General features: G+C 44.4%; 1 protein-coding gene across 2 annotated transcripts in view; it reads right to left on the bottom strand.

The window, feature by feature from the left end:
* DYNC2H1 (dynein cytoplasmic 2 heavy chain 1) overlaps nt 1-20,549 on the bottom strand; it is a 299,368-nt gene that overhangs the window by 4,540 nt on the left and 274,279 nt on the right. For both annotated transcript variants that reach the window (XM_026505886.4, XM_026505887.4), the window contains one exon: nt 19,291-19,407. In XM_026505886.4, coding sequence (XP_026361671.2) covers nt 19,291-19,407 — 117 coding nt within the window. The remainder of the gene's footprint in view (nt 1-19,290; nt 19,408-20,549) is intronic.

Below are 20,549 nucleotides of genomic sequence, written 5' to 3'. Positions count from 1 at the left end.
TAAGGCTCGATGATTCATTAGTTGTGTATAACACCCAGTGCACCATGCAATACGTGCCCTCCTTACTACCCATCACCAGCCTATCCCATTCCCCCACCCCCCTCCCCTCTGTAGCCCTCAGTTTGTTTCTCATAGTCCATAGTCTCTCATGTTTCATTCCCCCTTCTGATTACCCCCCCTTTCTTTATCCCTTTCTTCCCCTACCGATCATCCTAGTTCTTATGTTCCATAGATGAGAGAAATCATATGATAGTTGTCTTTCTCTGCTTGACTTATTTCACTTAGCATTATCTCCTCCAGTGCCGTCCATGTTGTAGCAAATGTTGAGAACTCGTTCTTTCTGATAGCTGAGTAATATTCCATTGTATATATGGACCACGTCTTCTTAATCCAGTCATCTGTTGAAGGGCATCTTGGCTCCTTCCACGATTTAGCTATTGTGGACATTGCTGCTATGAACATTGGGGTGCATATGGCCCTTCTCTTCACTACGTCTGTATCTTTGGGGTAAACACCCAGTAGTGCAATGGCTGGATCATAGGGTAGCTCAATTTTTAACTTTTTAAGGGACCTCCGCACTGTTTTCCAGAGTGGCTATACCAACTTGCATTCCCACCAACAATGTAGGAGGGATCCCCTTTCTCCACATCCTCTCCAACAATTGTTGTTTCTTGCCTTGTCTATTTTTGCCATTCTAACTGGCGTAAGGTGGTATCTCTTTTTCATGTGTCTGTTAGCCATTTGTATGTCTTCATTGGACACTACAGATAAAAGACTGGTATCCAAGATCTACAAAGAACTTCTCAAACTCAGTACACAAGAAACAAATCATAAAATGGGTAGAAGATATGAACAGACACTTTTCCAATGAAGACATACAAATATCAAATGCCTTTTCTGCATCTGTTTGGACGATCTTATGGTTTGTATCTTTCATTTTGTTAATGTGATATATCCCACTGATTGATGTGGGGACATGAAACCCTTGCATCCTTGAGTTAAATCCCACTTGACTGTGGTGAATGATCCCTTTACGTATTGTTTAATTTGGTTTGCTAATATTTTGTTGAGGATTTTTATGTCTGTGTTCATTGGAGATATTGGCCTGCAGTTCTCTTTTCTTTTTTTGTAGTGTCTTTGTCTGGTTTTGGTATCAGGGTAATGATGGCCTTGTAGAATTAATTTGGAAGCTTCCTTCCTCTTCTATTTTTGAATAATTTGAGGAAAATAGGTATTCACTCTTCCTTAAATGTCTGGACTCACCCGTGAGGCCGTCTTGTCCTGGACTCTGTTTGTTGGGAATGTTTGGATCACCGATTCAATCTCACTACTTCTAATTGGTCTGGTCATTTTTTCTACTTCTGGGACCTACTTCAGGTCCAATTTGTTGGCATAGCATTTTTTTTTGTTAAGAGTGTCTTACAATCCTTTGTATTTCTGTGGTGTTGGTTGTTACTTCTGTTTCCTTCCTGATTTGAGTCTTTTTTCCTTGATAAATCTGGCTAAAGAAATAATTTTGTTATTATCTTTTCAAGGAACCAGCTCTGGGTTTCATTGATCTTTTCTCCTGTTTTATTTTTTCAAGTATCTATTTCATTTATTTCCGCTCTCATCTTGGTTTTTCCCTTCCTTCTACTAACTTTGAGCTTTTTCTAGTCCTTTGGGTGCAGGGTTAGGTGGTTTGAATTCTCTCTCTTGTTGAAAGGCAGGCCTGTGTCTCTGTGAACCTCCCCGTGAGAACTGCTTTCGCCACATGCCAAGTATTCTGGAATACTGTTTTTGTTCTCTAACATCCCGGGTATTCTTTGATTAGTCTTTGATTCCTCTTCGGTTCTTCGTGGACCCATTCCTTGTTCAGTAGCATGTTATTCAGCCTCCACGCGTTTGTTTTATCCAGTTTTTTTTTTTTTTTTTTTTTTTTTTTTTACTTGTAATTGATTTCTAGTTTCATAACCTGGTTATCAGAAAAGATGCTTGGCATGATTTCACTGTTTAATTTGTTGAGACTTGTTTTAGGGCCTCGCATGTGATCCATCTTGTAGAATGTTCCGGGGAGCATTTGGAAATAAAACGTGTACGATGCTGTTTTTGAATGCAGCGTTCTGTGTCTACGTGCGGAGTCCTGGGACTTGCTAGGGCAGCTGGCCGGCCATGGCCCCCATGCCCTGCTCCCATCTACGCCAGCAGGGTGGAGGCTCTCGCCAGTCCTGCTGACCCAACGTCTCACACGGTGCTCCTCCAACTCTTCTTGGGCTGTTTCCTTTCTATTCCAGCTGTTCATGGTTAAACTCTTGCCTTTTTTCTGTGCCTCAGGGCATCTAGGGCTGGTGTGCGCCATGTGCCTGAAGCAGCATGCAGGCCAGGGTGCCCAGATCCCGCGCCCAACTGCACCATGCAGATGGAGGGGGAGCATAACCAGTGGCAGCCAGCCCCTGTCCCCAGTCCAGGAGAGCCCCCCAGGCCCCCAGTGTGGGGCAGACACTCAAGGCCTGGGTCCGTGAAACCGTAGCTGCCCTTTCAGAGCACGGCTTTCGTTTCTGTGCGCCAGGGTGGCCGGGGCCGCTCAGAGTCCCTCAGGGCTGTCCCTCCTGTTGCAGCTGGCAGTGGCAGGACAGGGCTCCATGCCTCCCGTTCGCCCCGTGGTCCCCTGTCCCTTCTGTGCAGACGCTGTCCTGCTGGTCCTGTTCTTCAGGAGCGGCTTCTCTGTCACGGTGTTCCCTCCACGTGTCTGCGCAGGAGGGTCCTTCGCCGTCTTCCCGTGTCGCCATCTTGGATCCTCTCCCAACAGTAATTCCTTAATGTCATCTTCTCTCCATTATCTACCTATTTTTTAGGTTTTGTTGTTGTTAGAACCATAACTCAAATAAAGCCCACATGCTGCATTTTGTTGATATGTCTCTGAATTCTCCTAAATTTACAGGCTTTTCCTCCTGTTTTCCTTTCAGTTTGTTTGCTAAAGAAACCATACCCAGGAGCTTCCTCCGTTCTGGACCCAGTTGGATCCACTCCCACGGCACCGCGTCCTTCACTTGTGTGTGTTCCTGTGAACTGGATCTGGAGGTTAGTTTCGATTCAGATTCAGGTTTTGGCAAAAGCCCTGCAGAGGTGGTACCGTTTGCTTTCATCACTAGGCACATACTTGGTTGTCTGTTTACACATTAGGAGCCACGAGATTATCACACACTCATGCTCACAGAACAGCGATCTAATGCCATGAAGGCCTCTTTATTTTCAGGCAGAGACAGATCTCAAAGAGAAACTTCCATTACCAGCCTTGAGATTGTCATTCATTTAGAAAAGGCTCAGTAAATGCTACTAACTTCCCTGGATTTATGTGCTTTCAAAGTAATTTGATCCCCAGCATACTGCAAAGGTGACTAATGACCTCCCCTCTCTGTTAAGAGTGCTGTTAGGAATTGGGGGACTTAAACATCCTTGATGTGCTCCAGTCAAACACAGTTATGATTACTGCTACTCAACCTGTCCATCTTTGCTCAGGGGGACTTTTTTTTTTTTTTAAGATTTTATTTATTTATTTGACAGAGATAGAGACAGCCAGCGAGAGAGGGAACACAAGCAGGGGGAGTGGGAGAGGAAGAAGCAGGCTCATAGCAGAGGAGCCTGATGTGGGGCTCGATCCCGTAACGCCGGGATCACGCCCTGAGCCAAAGGCAGACGCTTAACCGCTGTGCCACCCAGGCGCCCCTACTCAGGGGGACTCTTAAATTGACTCTTGAGTAGTTATTTTTTTGGTTTTTCTGATATGTCTCAAGTCGTCGAATAGCTTTCTTGCTTTCTAGTATGCCAACCTATTACAAGCCCATCTTGTACAGTTCCTATCTCAGAAATCAAATTCGTCGTTCTGGGGATCTGTGAATCCCTTAATAAGAAATGGTATCAGGGGTTGTAATCTGGGTGCGAGGAATGATCTCTCATTCTCCGTCTAGGATTAGTCTGTGACTTGAGCTTAGAATTATGTATTTTCTAAAGGAAAATATCACAAGTTCACAGTATTTCCAATTCATGTTTTAGATTAATGTGTTTATTTTTTTTTCTGTTTTTTATTGTTAGTCACCATACAGTACATCCCAGTTTTTGATGTAAAGTTCGATGATTCATTAGTTGCATATAACACCCAGTGCACCATGCAATACGTGCCCTCCTTACTACCCATCACCAGTCTATCCCATTCCCCCACCCCCTCCCCTCTGAAGCCCTCAGTTTGTTTCTCAGAGTCCACAGTCTCTCATGCTTCATTCCCCCTTCTGATTACCCCCCCTTTCTTCCCCTACCGATCTTCCTACTTCTTATGTTCCATAGATGAGTGAAACCATATGATAATTGTCTTTCTCTGCTTGACTTATTTCACTTATCTCCTCCAGTCCCGTCCATGTTGCAGCAAGTGTTGAGATTAATGTGTTTATTGAACTTATATAATTTTATTCAACTAATGGATTACTTCTTGGAGTTGAAGAGAGACTTAGAAGAGAAGGGAGACATATTCTAGAATTTTACAAATGGAGAATCAGGAACCCATAGAGGATTTGCCATGGTAATCTGATTAGCAAGTGGCAAAGCAGCCTGAGACAGTCTGGCTGGAAAGAGGATTTGGTGTGTGAATATTGGCCCCTAAAGACTGTGTTCCACGGTTACTTTCAGGACAGAACTCAAGAGCATTTAAGGAAATGAATCATGTTCCCGCTCTGAGCTCCTGACCCTAAGTAGAGGACTCTCTGAGCGTCGGTTTCTCTATTATAAAAGGGAGAAAAAAATACTTGCACAGCCAATAGGATGTTGAAAGGATTCGATGATGCGTTAAACAACTCAAATATAAAGTATTTATCTACGTATCTCTAATTTTGGGGGCATACATATACCTTTTCTTTAACTCTCTACTAATTCTCATATCAGCTAGAAAAACAAAATCACAGGTTTTAGCATCTAATACATGTTCTAGATGGTGCTAGGACAGACAGAAATAAAAATACTTTTTCCTTCATGGAAAAAATAAAACCACCGTTCTGTTTTTAAGTCTAAGTGGACATTATATGAAATTCTGATTATCTTTTCCAATACCTCACTCCCCTTACATACACATGAAAATACTGTCCTGTGTCTCCTGGTACTTGATCTCAATCAGTTAAGTCCCTTTGAAGGCTCACTCATTCCTAACATGCCTGAATCTTAACCTGATTTACATATAACAAAACTCTTTACGGAGAATCATTGCCTAAATAGATAAAAAGAACATCTGCCCTGAATCTAATTTTTTTTCTTTTTGTATTGCTGACTGTCTCAGTTATTCGTTCATTTCATTTAACAGCATTTTATATGCTAATGTTGTGCTTAGAATTATAAAGCCTAAGCATTTTAGTATATTCCCAAATAAAGAGCATAATAATCTTTGAAGCTGCAAATTTAGCTTAGGAAACAAAGTATTCACATCAAATACACAGACCGTAAGTTTTGGAGAAATGAGTATTTTAGAAAATGAAAATAAAAATAAAATACTACTCTGGGACATGTTAACCTAACAAGGATTAATGAAGAGAATGAGTCCTCACTTGGACTTCAGAAAAAATACAGGATTTGGAGTAGAGAGAACTCTCTCCTGTTATCTGTCAGTCCTAATCTCTTCCCTCTTCTCCAGTCTGTTTAAATAGCAGAGCTTGAGGTTCCAGAAATTTCTGTAATTAGCCACTCTTGAAGTTCATAACCTACTGCAGGCATTTACCCCTAAATTCTTCAGCAGAGAGGAGACCAACATTACATATTTCTTGGGCTGAAATGATCTTAAATCTATGAATGCCTGTTTACAATCCCAGGGAAGGTCTTAAATTCTCTCTCCGCCACCTGATACTAGGTTTGCTGGAGGTAACTTCTACATGCAAATGGAAACGTTGTACTGAAATGCGTTAGTGTTGTTATTCCTTTCTAGGCAGAAGATCTGCTGTGTCTCTTCACTGTGATGCAGAGCAATTTTCTCTTTAAATCAGGACTTAATAGTAAGGCAAAGTTGATATTTCGCAATTCACTATCAACTTACTAGGTTTTGTATTTCCAAATCCTTTCCGTCCTTCTTGTTTTTGTTGTAAAGTGGGAGTACACATGTTGCTAGCAAAGCCTACAGTGTTTTAGAAGCAAAGCGGGGCTGCTGCTTCCGCTGCTGCTTCCCCTCCCCCTCTGGCATTGTGCTAAGCTCTTTATTTTTTAATGTTGTTCGTTTACATTTTATCTTCTATTCAAGTTTAGTACAGTGTTATTTTAGTTTCAGGTGTACAATATAATGATTCAACAATTCTGCAAGTCACTCAGTGCTCATCAAGGGAAGTGTTCTCTTCATCCCCTTCACTTGTTTCCCCCACGCCCACAGCTGTTGCTTAAAATTTTGCTGGTCATTTCTCCAAATCTCTTAAATGGTAAACATTATAACCTGAAAAGAAGTGCAGTGGACTTGCTCTTAGGTCACAGAAGAGATGATGAGAGTAGCAGAGATAAGCACTTTGGCATTGTCACTGTGAGCACAACACCTCGGGGGAGACAAGCTCCAGGAACGTTGTTTAGCTCGATGAAATTCTTACGACACAACTCTCTTTTTAATGTGTTTCTCTAAACAGACAAAGCTTGTTCTTGTGGACAGTGGTGCTACCACTGGGGGACCCGAAAAAATCACTGACTCGACCTGTCGGTTTCTTCAGCAGCAAACAGAGCCCCCCACCCCGCGACTCTACAACCCGCAGGACTGGTGTGAACGTAAGTGAGACCGCTTCACCCTGACAGGTCATCCGGCCTCTCGCAGCGGCACGATTCGCGAAAACCACAGGCACCTGCTCCAAGCTCCTGGCGGTGGAGCGACTGGGTCTGGGCCCGCCTTCCCCAGCGGCCGGGGTACAGTCCACACACTGTCACACGGGCTCCAGGTCTGTACCGCGTGCTGGGCTCGCAGGTGTTGACTCCATTCCCCACGCTGCGCCTTTCATTCGGGCGACGTATTCATTCCGCAACCTGCCCATTCCCCGAACCCTGCCCTCCGGCAACCCTCAGTTTGCTCTATTTTTTGGGTCTGCTGCTGGTTTTTATTTGTATCTTTTGTTAGATTCCACATGTAAGTGAAATCATATGGCATTTGTCTTTCTCTGACTTATTGAAATTAATAATGCCCTCTAGGTCCATCCATGTCGTCACAAATGGCCACAGCTCGTCCTTCTTCATGGCTGAGTCACTAGCAGCGTCTGCGGAGACGCCATCTCCGTTCGTCTCTCTCGGTGAGCGCTGGGCCGCGTGCGTACCTTGCCTACTGGACATCCCGCTGCAGCGCACGTCGGCGTGCACGTGTATTTTTCAAATCGGTGTTTTCATTTCCTTTGGGTGAGTACCCGGTAGTGCAATTCCTGGGTCCCGGGGCAGTTGTGTCCCCCCAGCAGAACAGGAGACTCTCTCTCCACGTCCTCACCGACACTTGTTCCTCCTTGGGATGCTGATGTTAGCTGTTCTGTCAGGCGTGAGGTGTATCTCACCGTGGATTGGATTTGCATTTCCCTGATGAAATGCAGTGGATTTCTGTATACTGATTTTCTGTCCTGTGACTTCACTGAATTCGTGTATCCGCTCTAGTAGTTTCCAGTGGAGTCTTTCAGGTTTCCGATACGGAGCATCGCGACAGTGCAAGCGGACTTCTTCCTTACTGAGTCGGGTGCCTTTTCTTTCTGTTGTCTGGTGAGGGGACGTCCCTGTCTTGCTCCTGACCTTAGGGGAAAGGCTCTCAGTCTCTCACCTGTATGAGGTTCACTGTCAGTTTTTCTTAGACGGCCACAGTGACAAGTGGAGCGATGTTCCCTCCAAACTTCTTGTTGAGGATTTTTATCATGAATGGATGTACTTTGTCAAATGCTTTTTCTCCACCTACTGAAATAAGTTATTTTTATCCTTTCTCTTATTGATACGATGTATCACATTGGTTCGTTTGAACCACCCTGCAGCCCAGGGTTAAATCCCACTTGGTTGTGCTCAATGTTTTTTTTTGTTTTTTGTTTTTTTTTTTTAAAGATTTTATTTATTTGACAGAGAGAGAGAGACAGCGAGAGAGGGAACACAAGCAGGAGGAGTGGGAGAGGAAGAAGCAGGCTCATAGGGGAGGAGCCTGATGTGGGGCTCGATCCCATAACGCCGGGATCACGCCCTGAGCCGAAGGCAGACGCTTAACTGCTGTGCCACCCAGGCGCCCCTGCTCAATGTTTTTTTAACGTGGTGTTGGATTCGGTTTGGTATTACCGTGTTAAGGATTTCTGCATCTCTAGTCATGCGGGACATTGGCCTGTAGTTCTCTTTCTTGTGCTGTCTTTGTCTGATTTTGGTACACGGGTGATACTGGCCTCACAGGATGAACTGGGACGTCTTCCCTCCTCGTCTTTAAATGTTTGCTGGCATTCACCTTTGTAGTCGCCTGGTCCTGGACTCTTGTTTGTTCGGAGTCTTCTGACGACGGATTCCATTTCTGCTCAACTGTTCTAGTCCTCCTGCTTCAGTGTTGGTAATTTATGTGTTTCTAGCAATTTCTCCATTTCTTCCAGGCTGTCTGATTTGTTGGTGTATAATTTTTCACAGTATTTTCTTACATTGTTTGGTTTTTTTTGTGGTGTTATTTCTCCTTTGTCCTTTTGTTAATTTGCATCTACTTTATCTCCCTCCCTTTTTAAGACTCTGGCTAGAGATTAATACATTTGGTTAATCCTTTCTAAGAACCATCTGTTCTATTGTTGTTGCTGTTGTTTTAGTATATTATTTATTTATTTCCTTCCTTCTGCTGGTTTAGGGTTTTGTTCATTCTTTCTAGCTCCTTTGGGTGCAGAGTAGGCTGTTTATTTGCAATTTTTCAGGTAAACCTGTATATTTCCATCACAGAACTGCTTTTCCTGCATTCCAAAGAACTTGGACACACTGTGTTTTCTTTTTTTAAATTTTGTTCGTATCCCAATTGCAGTACAGTTAACAGTGTTCTCCTAGCTCCAGTTGTACAGTGTCGTATTTGACCCTTGCACACACGACTCCGTGCTCGTCGCGGTGAGTGTTCTCTGGGCCGCTGTCTTCACTTTTGTTAGTCCCCATCTGTTTAATTTGCTCTTTGATACTGTTTAGCTTCCATGTGTGTGTTTTCCAATTTTTTCCCTGTGATTGATAAAGTTCCTTACCTTTGTGGTCTAAAAAGTTACCTAAAAAAGATTTCAGTCTTCTTCAATTTATCGTGACTTGTTTCGTGGCCTAACATGGCTGCTGGCATGGACACTCTCCTATGCACACTTGAAAAGTACACATATCCTGTTGTTTCTGAGTGGGATGTGATGGATGGATGTCCGTTAAGGTCATCTGGTCTATGTCTCATTCAAAGACACAGTTTCTTTCCTGATTTTCTGCAAGGACGTTCTCTCCACGGCGGTAAGTGGGGTGTTGAAGTCCCCGACTGTTACGGGATCACTGTCCGTGTCTCTAGGACTGTTTGTTTTATGCATTTAGGGGCTACAACGGTGGGTGCATAGACACACCTGTCGCGTAGTCCTGATGGACTGACCCCTTCATCGTGACCTGGTTACAGTCTGTTTTAAAGTCCGTTTTGTGCAGGTCTTGTTGCCCTGGCATTTCCCCCAGTCTGTCGGCGCGGCGTGTCCCGGCCCATTCTTTCGGTCTGTGGCTGTGGTTTGGAGGGAGTCTCCCCGAGGCAGCTGACCAGACGGGTCTTGTTTTCTTACCCTGACCCTGCGTTGCTGACTGGAGCATTCAGACTGTGTGCACCTACAGTGCTTACTGACAAGAACTCCGTCACCGCCCTTCTGCTCACTGTCTTCTGGTGGTTGTAGTTCCTCTCTATTACATGCTTTTCCTCTTGCCCTGTTTCTTAGTGGTTTTCTGTAGATTATGCTCGGCCTCGTTTTTGTACATTATAGGTATGGTGGGGGCATGAGGCTCACACACAGGACCCTCAGTTTATAGCAGTCGCTAGTCTGTAGTCAGTTCATGGACCATTTAAGCTTAAACACTTTTAAAAGAAATATTTTTACTCCCTCTTCCACGTTTTATTTGTAAGTTGTCATATTTTACACCTTTTTAGTCATAATTTTCTTATTTCTAATTATGGCTTTTTCTTTTCCACTTGAAGTCCGTTTAACATTTCTTGTAAGGCCAGCTTTAGTCATGAACTTGTTTAACTTTTGTCTGGGAAACTCTAATTCAGTTTTGAACGACACGTGCTGGGTAGATAGTCTTGGTTGGAGTTTTTCCTTTCATCACTGAGTAGATCATGCTGTTCTCATCTGGCTCGCCAAGATTTTGCTGAAAAATCAGCTGACAGCCTCAGGGGGTTTCCCTTGTACACTGCTTCTCTGCTGCTTTCAAAATGGTCTCTTTAGCACTCCTTTCCGCCATCTCAACCCTTACATGTTACAGTGTGGCTCTCCTCGGGTTCTTCTCGGCTGGAGCTCTCTGGGCTTCCTGGACCTGGATGTCTATTTCCTTCTCCAGGTTAGGGAAGTTTTCTGTTACTATTTCTCCAAATAACTTTTCTGCCGCTTCCTCTCATTCTTCTCCTTCTGGGACTTTTATAACGTGAACATTTGTTTGCTGGACGTTGTCCAAGATGCTCTCTAACCTAACCTCATTGTTAACCATTCTTTTTACTGTGCAGCGTGGCTGCTTTCCGGGGCCCCGTCTTCCGGATCAGTGATGCGTTCTGCACCCTCGGTCTGCACTCACGCTAGGGCATTGTTGCGGACGTTGTCCCTGAGATCTTCCGTTATTCGTAAACTGGGTCAGGTGGACTGTTTACCTCTTTCATTTAGTCCTTCTTATGCGTTACGTCTCGTCCTGTCTCCACATTGTGCTTGAGCTTCTGTGTTTCCACAAATTAGATGCGACAGGTCCTGAAGCTTGTGAGTGGTCATCTGTGACTGGGCGGAGACTGTGCGTGCCTGCTGGCAGGAGCCGTGTCTGGCATGCGCTGGGGGGGTCCCAGGGTCCTCCGTAAAGGAGACCCCCCGCGAAAGGGAAGGCTCAAACTGAACTGGTTGCAAGCCGGGATCATTTTCGGGTGCTCCGCTCAGGGGTGCTCTGCACGGCACCTGGAGTTGAAGCTGGCACAGGCTGGGATGTTCCAGGGTGCCCCCACACCCTGGTAGGGTGACTGCACTCGATCAGGGTGTGGGCTGCGTGCTGTGCGGTGCTTCACACTGGGGGTGCTCTGCGGGGGCAGTGCAGGCACGGTCGGGGGGCACCTGGGCGGGGGTCTCACAGTGCTCTGTGCTGGAGGAGCCCTAGCAAGACCCTGGCGTGGTCTGCGATGCGCACCGTGCACCTGTGCCAGCGCCACCGTCTTGGTGTGACGCTCGAGAATGGTGCGGGCTGGGGGCCCCGGGCCCCCCGAGTGCAGAAGGCTGGCTCTGACGCTTGGACCCTGCTCCCACGTGCGCAGAGGGGGAGGGTGCACGGTCGGGAGCCTCCACCCCTTCCACCCGGAGTGCGGGGCAGCAGCTGCTGCTCTGTGCTGCGGGACGATGACTCGGCTGGCCGCGGTCCCTCAGGGCTCGTCCTCGCAGCTGCAGGTCCCAGCCCGGGGGCTCCCGTCGTTACCTTGTCTCGTCCCTCGTGCTGCTCTCTAGCTGGTCTCTGCAGAGCGGGCTCTCTGTGACTTGTGTGCCCAGCTGCCCTGGGGCTTCCTCAGGAGGGGCTGCTTTCTAACAGGAATGGACTTGGTGTGTCCCAGAGGACGTGGGTTCAGGGTCTTCCCTGTGTCACCATCTTGGAGCCCGTGCTGGCCTCCCTTTCCAAGTACATCCTCTCCCAGTCTGGGATATGAACCATCCGTCACAAATGGGCTGGACCTGCTGACCCCAGGGTCCCCGAGGGTGTCTCCTACCACCGTGCACGTACGCAGCTGCCCCTTCAGTGTCCCTCCTGGAACTCTTCTTATTCCCACGGTGACTGCAGGTCCAGGAGAAGCGGCCTCCTCGCCGAGGACCACAACTTGCCCTCACCGGCCTCCACGTCCTCCGTCTGAGGCCTCCCCGTGCTGCCCGTCTGCGTGAACCTCTGTAGCTGTCCTTCCAGCTCCGAACTGTACTTGTTTCCCTGTTTGCTCGTGCGCGCAGTACGAGACGCTCGATGGAAGACACTGGCTTGTCCGTGGGACCTCAGGAAGGTAAGTGTTTAAGGACAACACAGCACTGCACGAAGCGGCCTCACACTGCTGTGAAACAGGCACAGAGCTTAGCGTCAGGACAGAGCTGATGCATTCCTCCACATGGTGCTGCAGACGCATCACTGTCTCCAGTGTCACAGGACACAACTGGGCCGCGGGGTCAGGACTGGGCCCCAGTACCCTGTGTTCTGACACACAGGGCGGCTGCCTCATGCCGGCCGAGAAAGGCCGAAAGTGCTCAGTTTATACGAAAGGAAGAGCTCGCTGTAAAGGAGGGGAAGTACCACAAATCCTTCCGTTATGAAGGAAACCCTTTTCATAAAAGTAAAAAAAAATAAAATCTGAGCCATTTCTTTTATTGGCTAAATACTCATACTCATTTTGCCTCCTTTCTGTACCTTGGCTATTTTTCTAATTGTTTTAAAGCGTGGTAAGTAAAATAGGATAAAGTCAAATATTATGGAGCAATACATCCTGGGTCTTGTAGTGTCAGGTTGCTTTGCAAACAACCCAGTAACAGACAGACACTGTCCCTATTATTACCTTCCTGATTTGCATTCGGTCTCTGGCCAGTTATGCACCTGCTGTTCAGGCCGTTTTCTCCTACGTCTGTAACCACCAGGTACTCTCCGTGCTGTTTATAGCGCTGGGGCTCATACACACATGCCCTGCGTTTTCTCCATTGAGGTCATTATATGTTTTTGTTTTCCAGGGAATTAACACTTAATTTGGGTCCATTTGAACTGATCTACAACTTTACATGTTATGGTTAAAAAACCGTATCAAACTCCAACCGTAACTTCTGTATATAACTTTCAGTTTTTTTCACATACCTGTTAATAGATTGGAATAAATACTAACTACTCCCTTTTCTATCTGATAAGTCACTCCAATCCTGGAGACAATGAAGCTGACGGGGCTGGGGGGGGGGGGATACTTTACAAAAACGGATGCTCTTTTAGGCCTCGGAGAAATGACTGCCAATTATTACTAAAGCCTTATTAGTTGTTTCCTAAAAATATTCTGTTGCTTTTTATTTTTTATAGAGATTTACAATTCCTGGAAAAATCAATGCACTACTTTTTCTTATGGTAAAAGCAGTATATGAAATAGATTTTACATATAGAATCAAAACTTCAGAGTCTATGCACATATATTCATACTTACATTTTAAAATTTTATTAAGTAAAAGTCTCGTGCTGCATCCTGTTCCAAAGGCAACTATCTCCCAAGTCCCACTCTTGAAAGGTTTTCAATAATTGAGGGTTTTAAAGGGGAGAAATGTTAATGAAATAAGTCTTTCTTAAGACTCTTGTTCCTTTTTTGGGGTGGGCCCAAGATGGTGATGCAGGACGACCCTGAACTCGAGTCCACGATGGACACCACGTCAGAAGCTGTTTACAGCGGAACCGCCTCCCACACGGTGAACGGCGCTGGGGAGGGACAGGACTGAGGGGCCACAAGCAGACTGCTCTGCACCGGGGCCCAGAAAGAAAAGCCATGGTTTGAAAAGTCAACTGGAATAGAAAGAAGCCAGGCCTAGAATCCTGCCACCCAGTGGGCACCTGCCGGAGCGCTCTCCAGGACAAAGGGCTGGGGAAGAACATGGCTTATGTTCCCTCCACCTTGACAGCCAGTGAGGGCAGGGTCTGGATGCCAGCACCAGCCTGCTGCCTCAGCAAAGCCCCAGGCCCCCAGCCCGTTCCAGCTCTGGACACACACACAGGGTTACAGAGAAACAGCGGCAGTTTAAAACAGCATCTAGAATATAAAAGATGCAGCCTTAGAATGTCTGCCTCACTGGTGGGAATGAAGAAGTCAGGAGAAATGAGGAAAGACAGGAACATGGTCCCAGTGAATGCTCAAGAACGAAACAGGACGGAGGTAAGCAAAGCAACGGTCACGGAGACGCTCACCAGACTAGAGAGGAGAGTAGATGAACTCACTGAGAACTCAACAAGGAGAAAAGATAAAAAGAACCGATCAAAACTGAAATAGTCACAAATGAAAAATGCAGAAGAATGGATCAACTACTTGGAAGACACCTGAGCTGAACAGCAGAAAGAAGAGACTTAAGAAAAACAAGGGTAAGTTCAGGGACCTCCTGGATGACGTGTGTATTACAGGATCTCAGAGGACAGAGAGAACGGGGCAGAAGACTTACTTGAATAGTAGCTCTGAACTCCCCTAACCTGGAAGACATCCAGGTTCAGGAAGCACAGAGAGCTCCAACTAGATGAACCCCTGGAGGTCTACACCATGAAACACAACAATTAAAATGGTGAAGGTTAAAAATACAGAAATTTAAAAGCAGCAAGAGACGCAACTAGTTACATACAGGGAAACCCCACAAGGCTGTCAGCTGAGTTTCAACAGAATCTTTGCAGGCCACAGTGGAGGTGCATGATATATTCTAAGTGATGGAAGGGAAAAACCTAGAACAAGAATACTCCCCCCTCCACACGTTTATCATTTAGAATTGAGGGAGAGAGTTTACCAGACAAAGGAGTTGATCACTATTAAGCAGGCTTTAAAAGAAATGTTAAAAGAACTTCTTCAAGGGGAAAACAAAGCACCATAATCAGACAAAGTTATCAGTAACAGCAAATACACAGTAATGATAGAGCAATCACATAAAAAGCTAGTATGAAGGTTTGTGTACATAGAACATCAAGGGGCTAAGTAAAAATGAAGTTCTTTTAGAATGTGTTCAAAGTTTATGTGACCATCAACAGAACACAGACTGCTGTATTCTTAGGATCCGCTATATGAACCTCGCGGTCAGCGCAGAACAGAAACCTACAACAGACACACAAAAAGGAAAACCAAACATAACACTACACAGAGTCCTCCGTGACAAGGAAATAGAGCAGGAGAAGATGAAAGGAGCAAGGAAGAACTACAACCAGAAAACGATCAACAAAACGGCAATAAATTCTTAATAATTACTTTAAATGTAAATGGTCTAAATGCTCCAGTCAATAGACACAGGGTGAATGAATGGACAATAACAGAAGAGCCATCTCCATGCTGCCTGGGGGAGACTCGCTTTAGACCCCAAGACATCTACACACTGAAAAAGAGATGGAAAAAGACAATGCAGGAAAACGGGAGCAGAAGAAAGCCCCAAGGTAGCAACACGTACGTCCGACAAAACGGACTTCGAAACAGAGATTATAGTGAGACAAAGAAGGGTGCTGCACAATGACAGCAGCCATGAGTATCTACGCACCCAACGTCTGAACACCTAAATACAAACCAGTGTTAACAGACATAACACAATAGTCGGGGACTTTAATACACCACTTACATCAACAGAGATCGTCCAGGCAGAAAACAAACCCGTTTCATTGTATGACACATTAGACCAGATATATCCAGAACATTCCATGCAAAAACAATAGAAAACACATTCTGTGCTAGTGGGCTTGGGATATTCTAATAGATCACCTGTTAGTCCACAAAACAAGTCTAAATATATTGGAGAGTGAAATCATGTCAAGTGTCTTTTCTGACCACAAAGATATGAAACCAGAAATTGGAAACAATTTAAGAAAACATACAGGTGGAAGCTAAACTGCATGCTAATGGGTCAATGAAGAAATCTAAAAGGAATAAAAAAACTCATGGAGACAAATGCAAATGAAAAATGAAAAAACATCTGCACAAACAAAGCAGTTCTAAAAAAGGGTAATTTATAGCAATGGGGGCCTCCCTCAAGAAACTAGAAAAACCTCAAATAAACAATCCAACCTCACACCTGAAGGAACTGTAAAAAAACAAATCTCTAAGTCAGTAGAAGAAAAAAATAAAGATGAGAGTAGAAATGTATGCAATATGGACTAAAAACAAATAGAAAACATCAGTGAAACCAAGAGCTGGTTCTCTGATATACCTCTAGCCAGACTCATCAAGAGAAGAAGAGAGGACCCAAATATATAAAACCAAACATGAGACAGGTAACTGACACCTCAAAAATACAAAGGACTATATGACACTACTATAAAAAACTGTATTCTAAACTGAACCATCTAGAAGAAATGGAGGGATTCCGAGAAACATCGAATCTTCCAAGAATGAATCAAGAAGAAGTAGAAAATCTGAACAGACTGAGTACTAATCATGCAAGTGAATCATTAATTCATAAAACTCCTAACAAACCAAAGTCCAGGGCCTGGTGGCTTCCCAAGTAAGTTCTACCAAACATTCAAATAAGATTTAATATCCTCCCCAAACTATACAAAAAATCAAAGAGGAAGGAAAGCTTCCAAATTCATGCTACAAAATCACCATTACCCTGATAGAAGAGTCAAAGACACTACAAAAAGAACTACAGGCCGATATCCCCAAAGAATACAGATGCAGAAATCCTCAACAAAATATTAGTAAATGACATTCGAAAATGCATTATAATGATCATCCACCATGATCAAAAGGGATTTATTCCAGGAACACGAGGATGGTTCAATGATCTGAGATCATTCAGTGTCATATACCACAGTAACATAACAAAGGCTAAAAATCACAGGATCATCTCAATAGCTGCAGAAAAAGCAAAAAAAATCAACATCCACTCCTGATTAAAAAAAAGGGGGTTTAGAGGGAACATACCTCAACATAATAAAGGCCTTGCAGGACAAACTCACAGCTAACCTCATACTCCATGGTGAGAAACGGGGCTTTTCCTCTAAGATCAGGGACAAGAAGTCCACTCCTGCCACACTGATTCAAACTAACCCTGGAAGTCCTAACCACATCCGACAAGAGAAACAAATAAATGGCATCCAAATTGGTAAAGAAGTAAAACTGTCAATGTTGGCAGATGACATGGTATTAAAAAGACTCCACCAAAAAAACCATTAAAAATAAATGAATTCAGTAAAGTTGCAAGATATAAAGTGAATATACAGAAGCCTGTTGCATTTCTATGCACTAATAACAAAGTAGCAGAGAGACTTAGGAAACACTTCCATTTATAATTGCACCCAAATGAAAAAAATAAGAAAAAACTTACCCAAGTAGGTAAAATATGAGTCATGTAAAACCCAGAGCTCTGATGAAAGACATTCAAGACAACACAAACAAATGTACAGACATACCAGACTCAAGAGTCAGAAAAGTTAGTATTAGTAAAATGTCCGTGCTATTCAAAGCAATCTGCAGATTCAGTGCAATCCCTAGCAAAATACCCACAGCATTTTTCACAGAACTAGAACAAATAATCCTAAGATTTGTATGGACCCACAAAAGACCCTAAATAGCCAAAGCAACCTTGAGAAAGAAGAAGAAAGCTGTAGGAATCACAATCCCAGATTTTAAGATATACTGCAAAGCTGTAGTAATCAGAACGACCAAGAGAATAGAAAAGAAAGCCCAGAAATAAACCCTTGCTCATATCGTCAATTAATCTATGAAAAAGGATACAGGAATACACAATTAAAAAATGATAATCTTTTCAATAAATGGTGCTGGGAAAACTTAACCACTACCTGCAAAAGAATGAAATCACTGTCTTACAGCATACACAGAAATAAACGTGAGACCTGATACCACGTAACTCCTGGAAGCCAACACAGGCAGAGGGCTCTTTGTTACGGGCCTTAGCGGCATATTTTTAGACACGTGTCCTAGGGCAAGGGAAAGAAAAGCAAAAATAAACTGCTGGGACTACACCAAAATTAAAAGCTTCCGCACAGCAAAGGAAACCATCAACAAAACAAAAAGGCCACCTACTGGATGAAAGAAGATATTTGCAATGATATGTCTGATAAGGGACTAATATCCAAAATCTACAAATAACTTCTACAACTCAACCCCCAAAAACAATCTGATTACAAAACAGAGGATCTGAGGAGACATTTTTCCAAGAAAACCTACAGATGGAGACACATGAAAAGACGCTCAACATCACTAGCATCAAAGAATCACAATGAGACATCACCTTGTACCCGTCGCAACGGCTGGAATCAAAAAGACAAGAAACAAAGGTGTCGGTGAGCATGTGGAGAAGAAGGAACCTCGCGCTCTGTTGCTGGGAGTGCAAATTGGTGCAGCCACTGTGGAGAACAGTATTGAGGTTACCTACAAAATTAAAAGTAGGACTACCGTTAACTATTCAGGAATTCCACTACTGCGTATTTACCCAAGAAAAATAAAAACGCTAACTTGAGAAGATACACGCACCCGTGTCTACTGCTGCGCTCTTCACCACAGCCAAGACGTGGACGCAGCCTCGGTGCGCGCTAGGGTGGCTGATGATGGACAGAGCACAGCGGACGGACGGACGGCGCGTGTGTCTACATACATACACGTGTACACAGCCGCAGAAGAGAATGAGACCTTGCCACTCATGACGATAGGGACGAACGGAGAGGGTGTTACACCATGTGAAAGAAGTCAGAGAAAGACAAACATCATGTGATTCCATCTCTGTGTGGAATCTAAGAAACCAACCAATGAACCAACACAGAAACAGACCCATAAACACGCAAGACCATCTGGAGGTTGCCAGAGGGTGTGGGGGTCGGGAGGATGGGCAAAGCAGGTGAGGGGAGTGGGAGGTGCAGCCTGCCAGTTGGGGCATGAGTCGTGGGAATACGGTCAACGGCACTGTGACAGTGCGGTGCGGGGACCGATGGCGGTTCCACTGTGGCGAGCACAGCACTGCTGTGTTGTATGCCTGAGACTCATGTAACATTGTGTGTCAACCGTGCTCACATTAAAAACAGAACAGAACGAAAGACTTGCTTTCTTCACGTGCCCATTCCCAGCAGCGACGCAGTATGAAAGAAATCAGATGTGTATTAACCTGTCGACACCGTCAGTGCCTGCGTGGCTAACTAGGAAAATAAAGGAACATAATACATGGTAATCCATATTATCATTAAAGGCTTTTTTTCTTAGCAGGATACACATTACTTAGAAATTAAAGACTATAACGCTATTCTTTCCATAACAAAATGAAAGATCTTAAAATGCCCCATACATTTTAAAAATCATAAAGGACACAATATTTTGACTCTAAATTTGTTCCAACGCAGGTGAGATTAGAAAATAAAAAGTGCCGAGACCAAGACTGTCTTATCCCGACAGCGGAGCTGTATTACCTGGGGGATCCAGCCCACACAGCAAGGGGGGACAGGACACACGCTGGGAGAATCGTGGTGATTCTCGGAGAGCTGGCTTCCGTCAAAACTGCAGCCTTCCAGTAACAAGCCGCCCATCTGTCAGGGAAACAAGCAAACCACTGAAACCCACGTCCAGCCTGAAACGTCAGGAGCTTCCGTGTACTAGCGAACGACGGAGGGCAGCACGTACCCTCCTGACTATGGACGCCAGGGGATTGTTCTCTGAATCTGAGACTAAAGAAGGTGAAGACCTGGGCCACCGTTCACAGGACTTCTTTATGTCTGTGCTGCTTATTTAGCAGGTAGCTTAGAAATAAATGCTTAAAATGTATTTAGTTACAACTGCAGGTATGTCGGTATTAGATTGTTAGAAATATAATGGAAAATGCCAAAAAGTTAGTCTTTCTCCAAGAAGGTGAAAGAAGAGCATAATTAAGGGAGACTGTCTGTCCCTGCTTGGGGTTCTGACGTCATTTTTTAAAGAAAAGAGCGAAGCTCAGAAAGTTGAAGGTAAAGCATCCGTGACATGCCACGCAGAGCTGAGAGAATAATGAAGAGTTAATCTCTTTCTCTAGGTTAAGCTTAGTGTACATTTAGGGAATTATGAAAATAAAAATATAACTATTTCGATATTAGTTCCACATTTCTTCTTTAAAAGTGTTTATTCTTTTAGTCTCTGCACTGTTCATCTACCCTGAGTTCACCTAAAGGCAACAAAGGTCAAGTCAGGACTTTGTATTCAGAGCCGCATCCATAGTCTCATAATGTGAACTTGATAGAAAATAGACAATTTTTTTTAAAGGTTTTACTTATTTTAGAGAGTGCGCACCTGAGCAGGGGAGAGGCAGTGGGAGAATCTCAAGCAGATTCCCCACTGAGCATGGAGCCCGAGGTGGGGCTCAATCCCACGACCCCAAGATCATGACCTGAGCCCAAAACAAGAGTCAGACGCTTAACCACCTGAGCCACCCAGGGCCCCAATACAGAACGATCTTATAAATATTACCTAGTACCTTTAGGTTTTATCAAACGCTAAATGAAAGTGCTATAGCATTTTAGAATCAAGAGAATACTTTATGTTGGAAGGCTTACTAGAGTTTAGCAGAGAATGGGCTTCAGGGAGTGGTGTACGTATGAGGCAGTAACAGTACAGTATGCCTTGACAAATACTTTTGAATAACTCATTTTACAGTAAGATTGCTGTACCGCAGAAAAGATAAGCAACTTGTTAGTGAGAG

This window comes from Ursus arctos, unplaced genomic scaffold (genome assembly GCF_023065955.2).
Source record: "Ursus arctos isolate Adak ecotype North America unplaced genomic scaffold, UrsArc2.0 scaffold_22, whole genome shotgun sequence".
Lineage (NCBI taxonomy): Eukaryota > Metazoa > Chordata > Mammalia > Carnivora > Ursidae > Ursus > Ursus arctos.
Note: the sequence above shows the minus strand (reverse complement) of the source record. Positions and strands in the feature narration are given on the sequence as shown.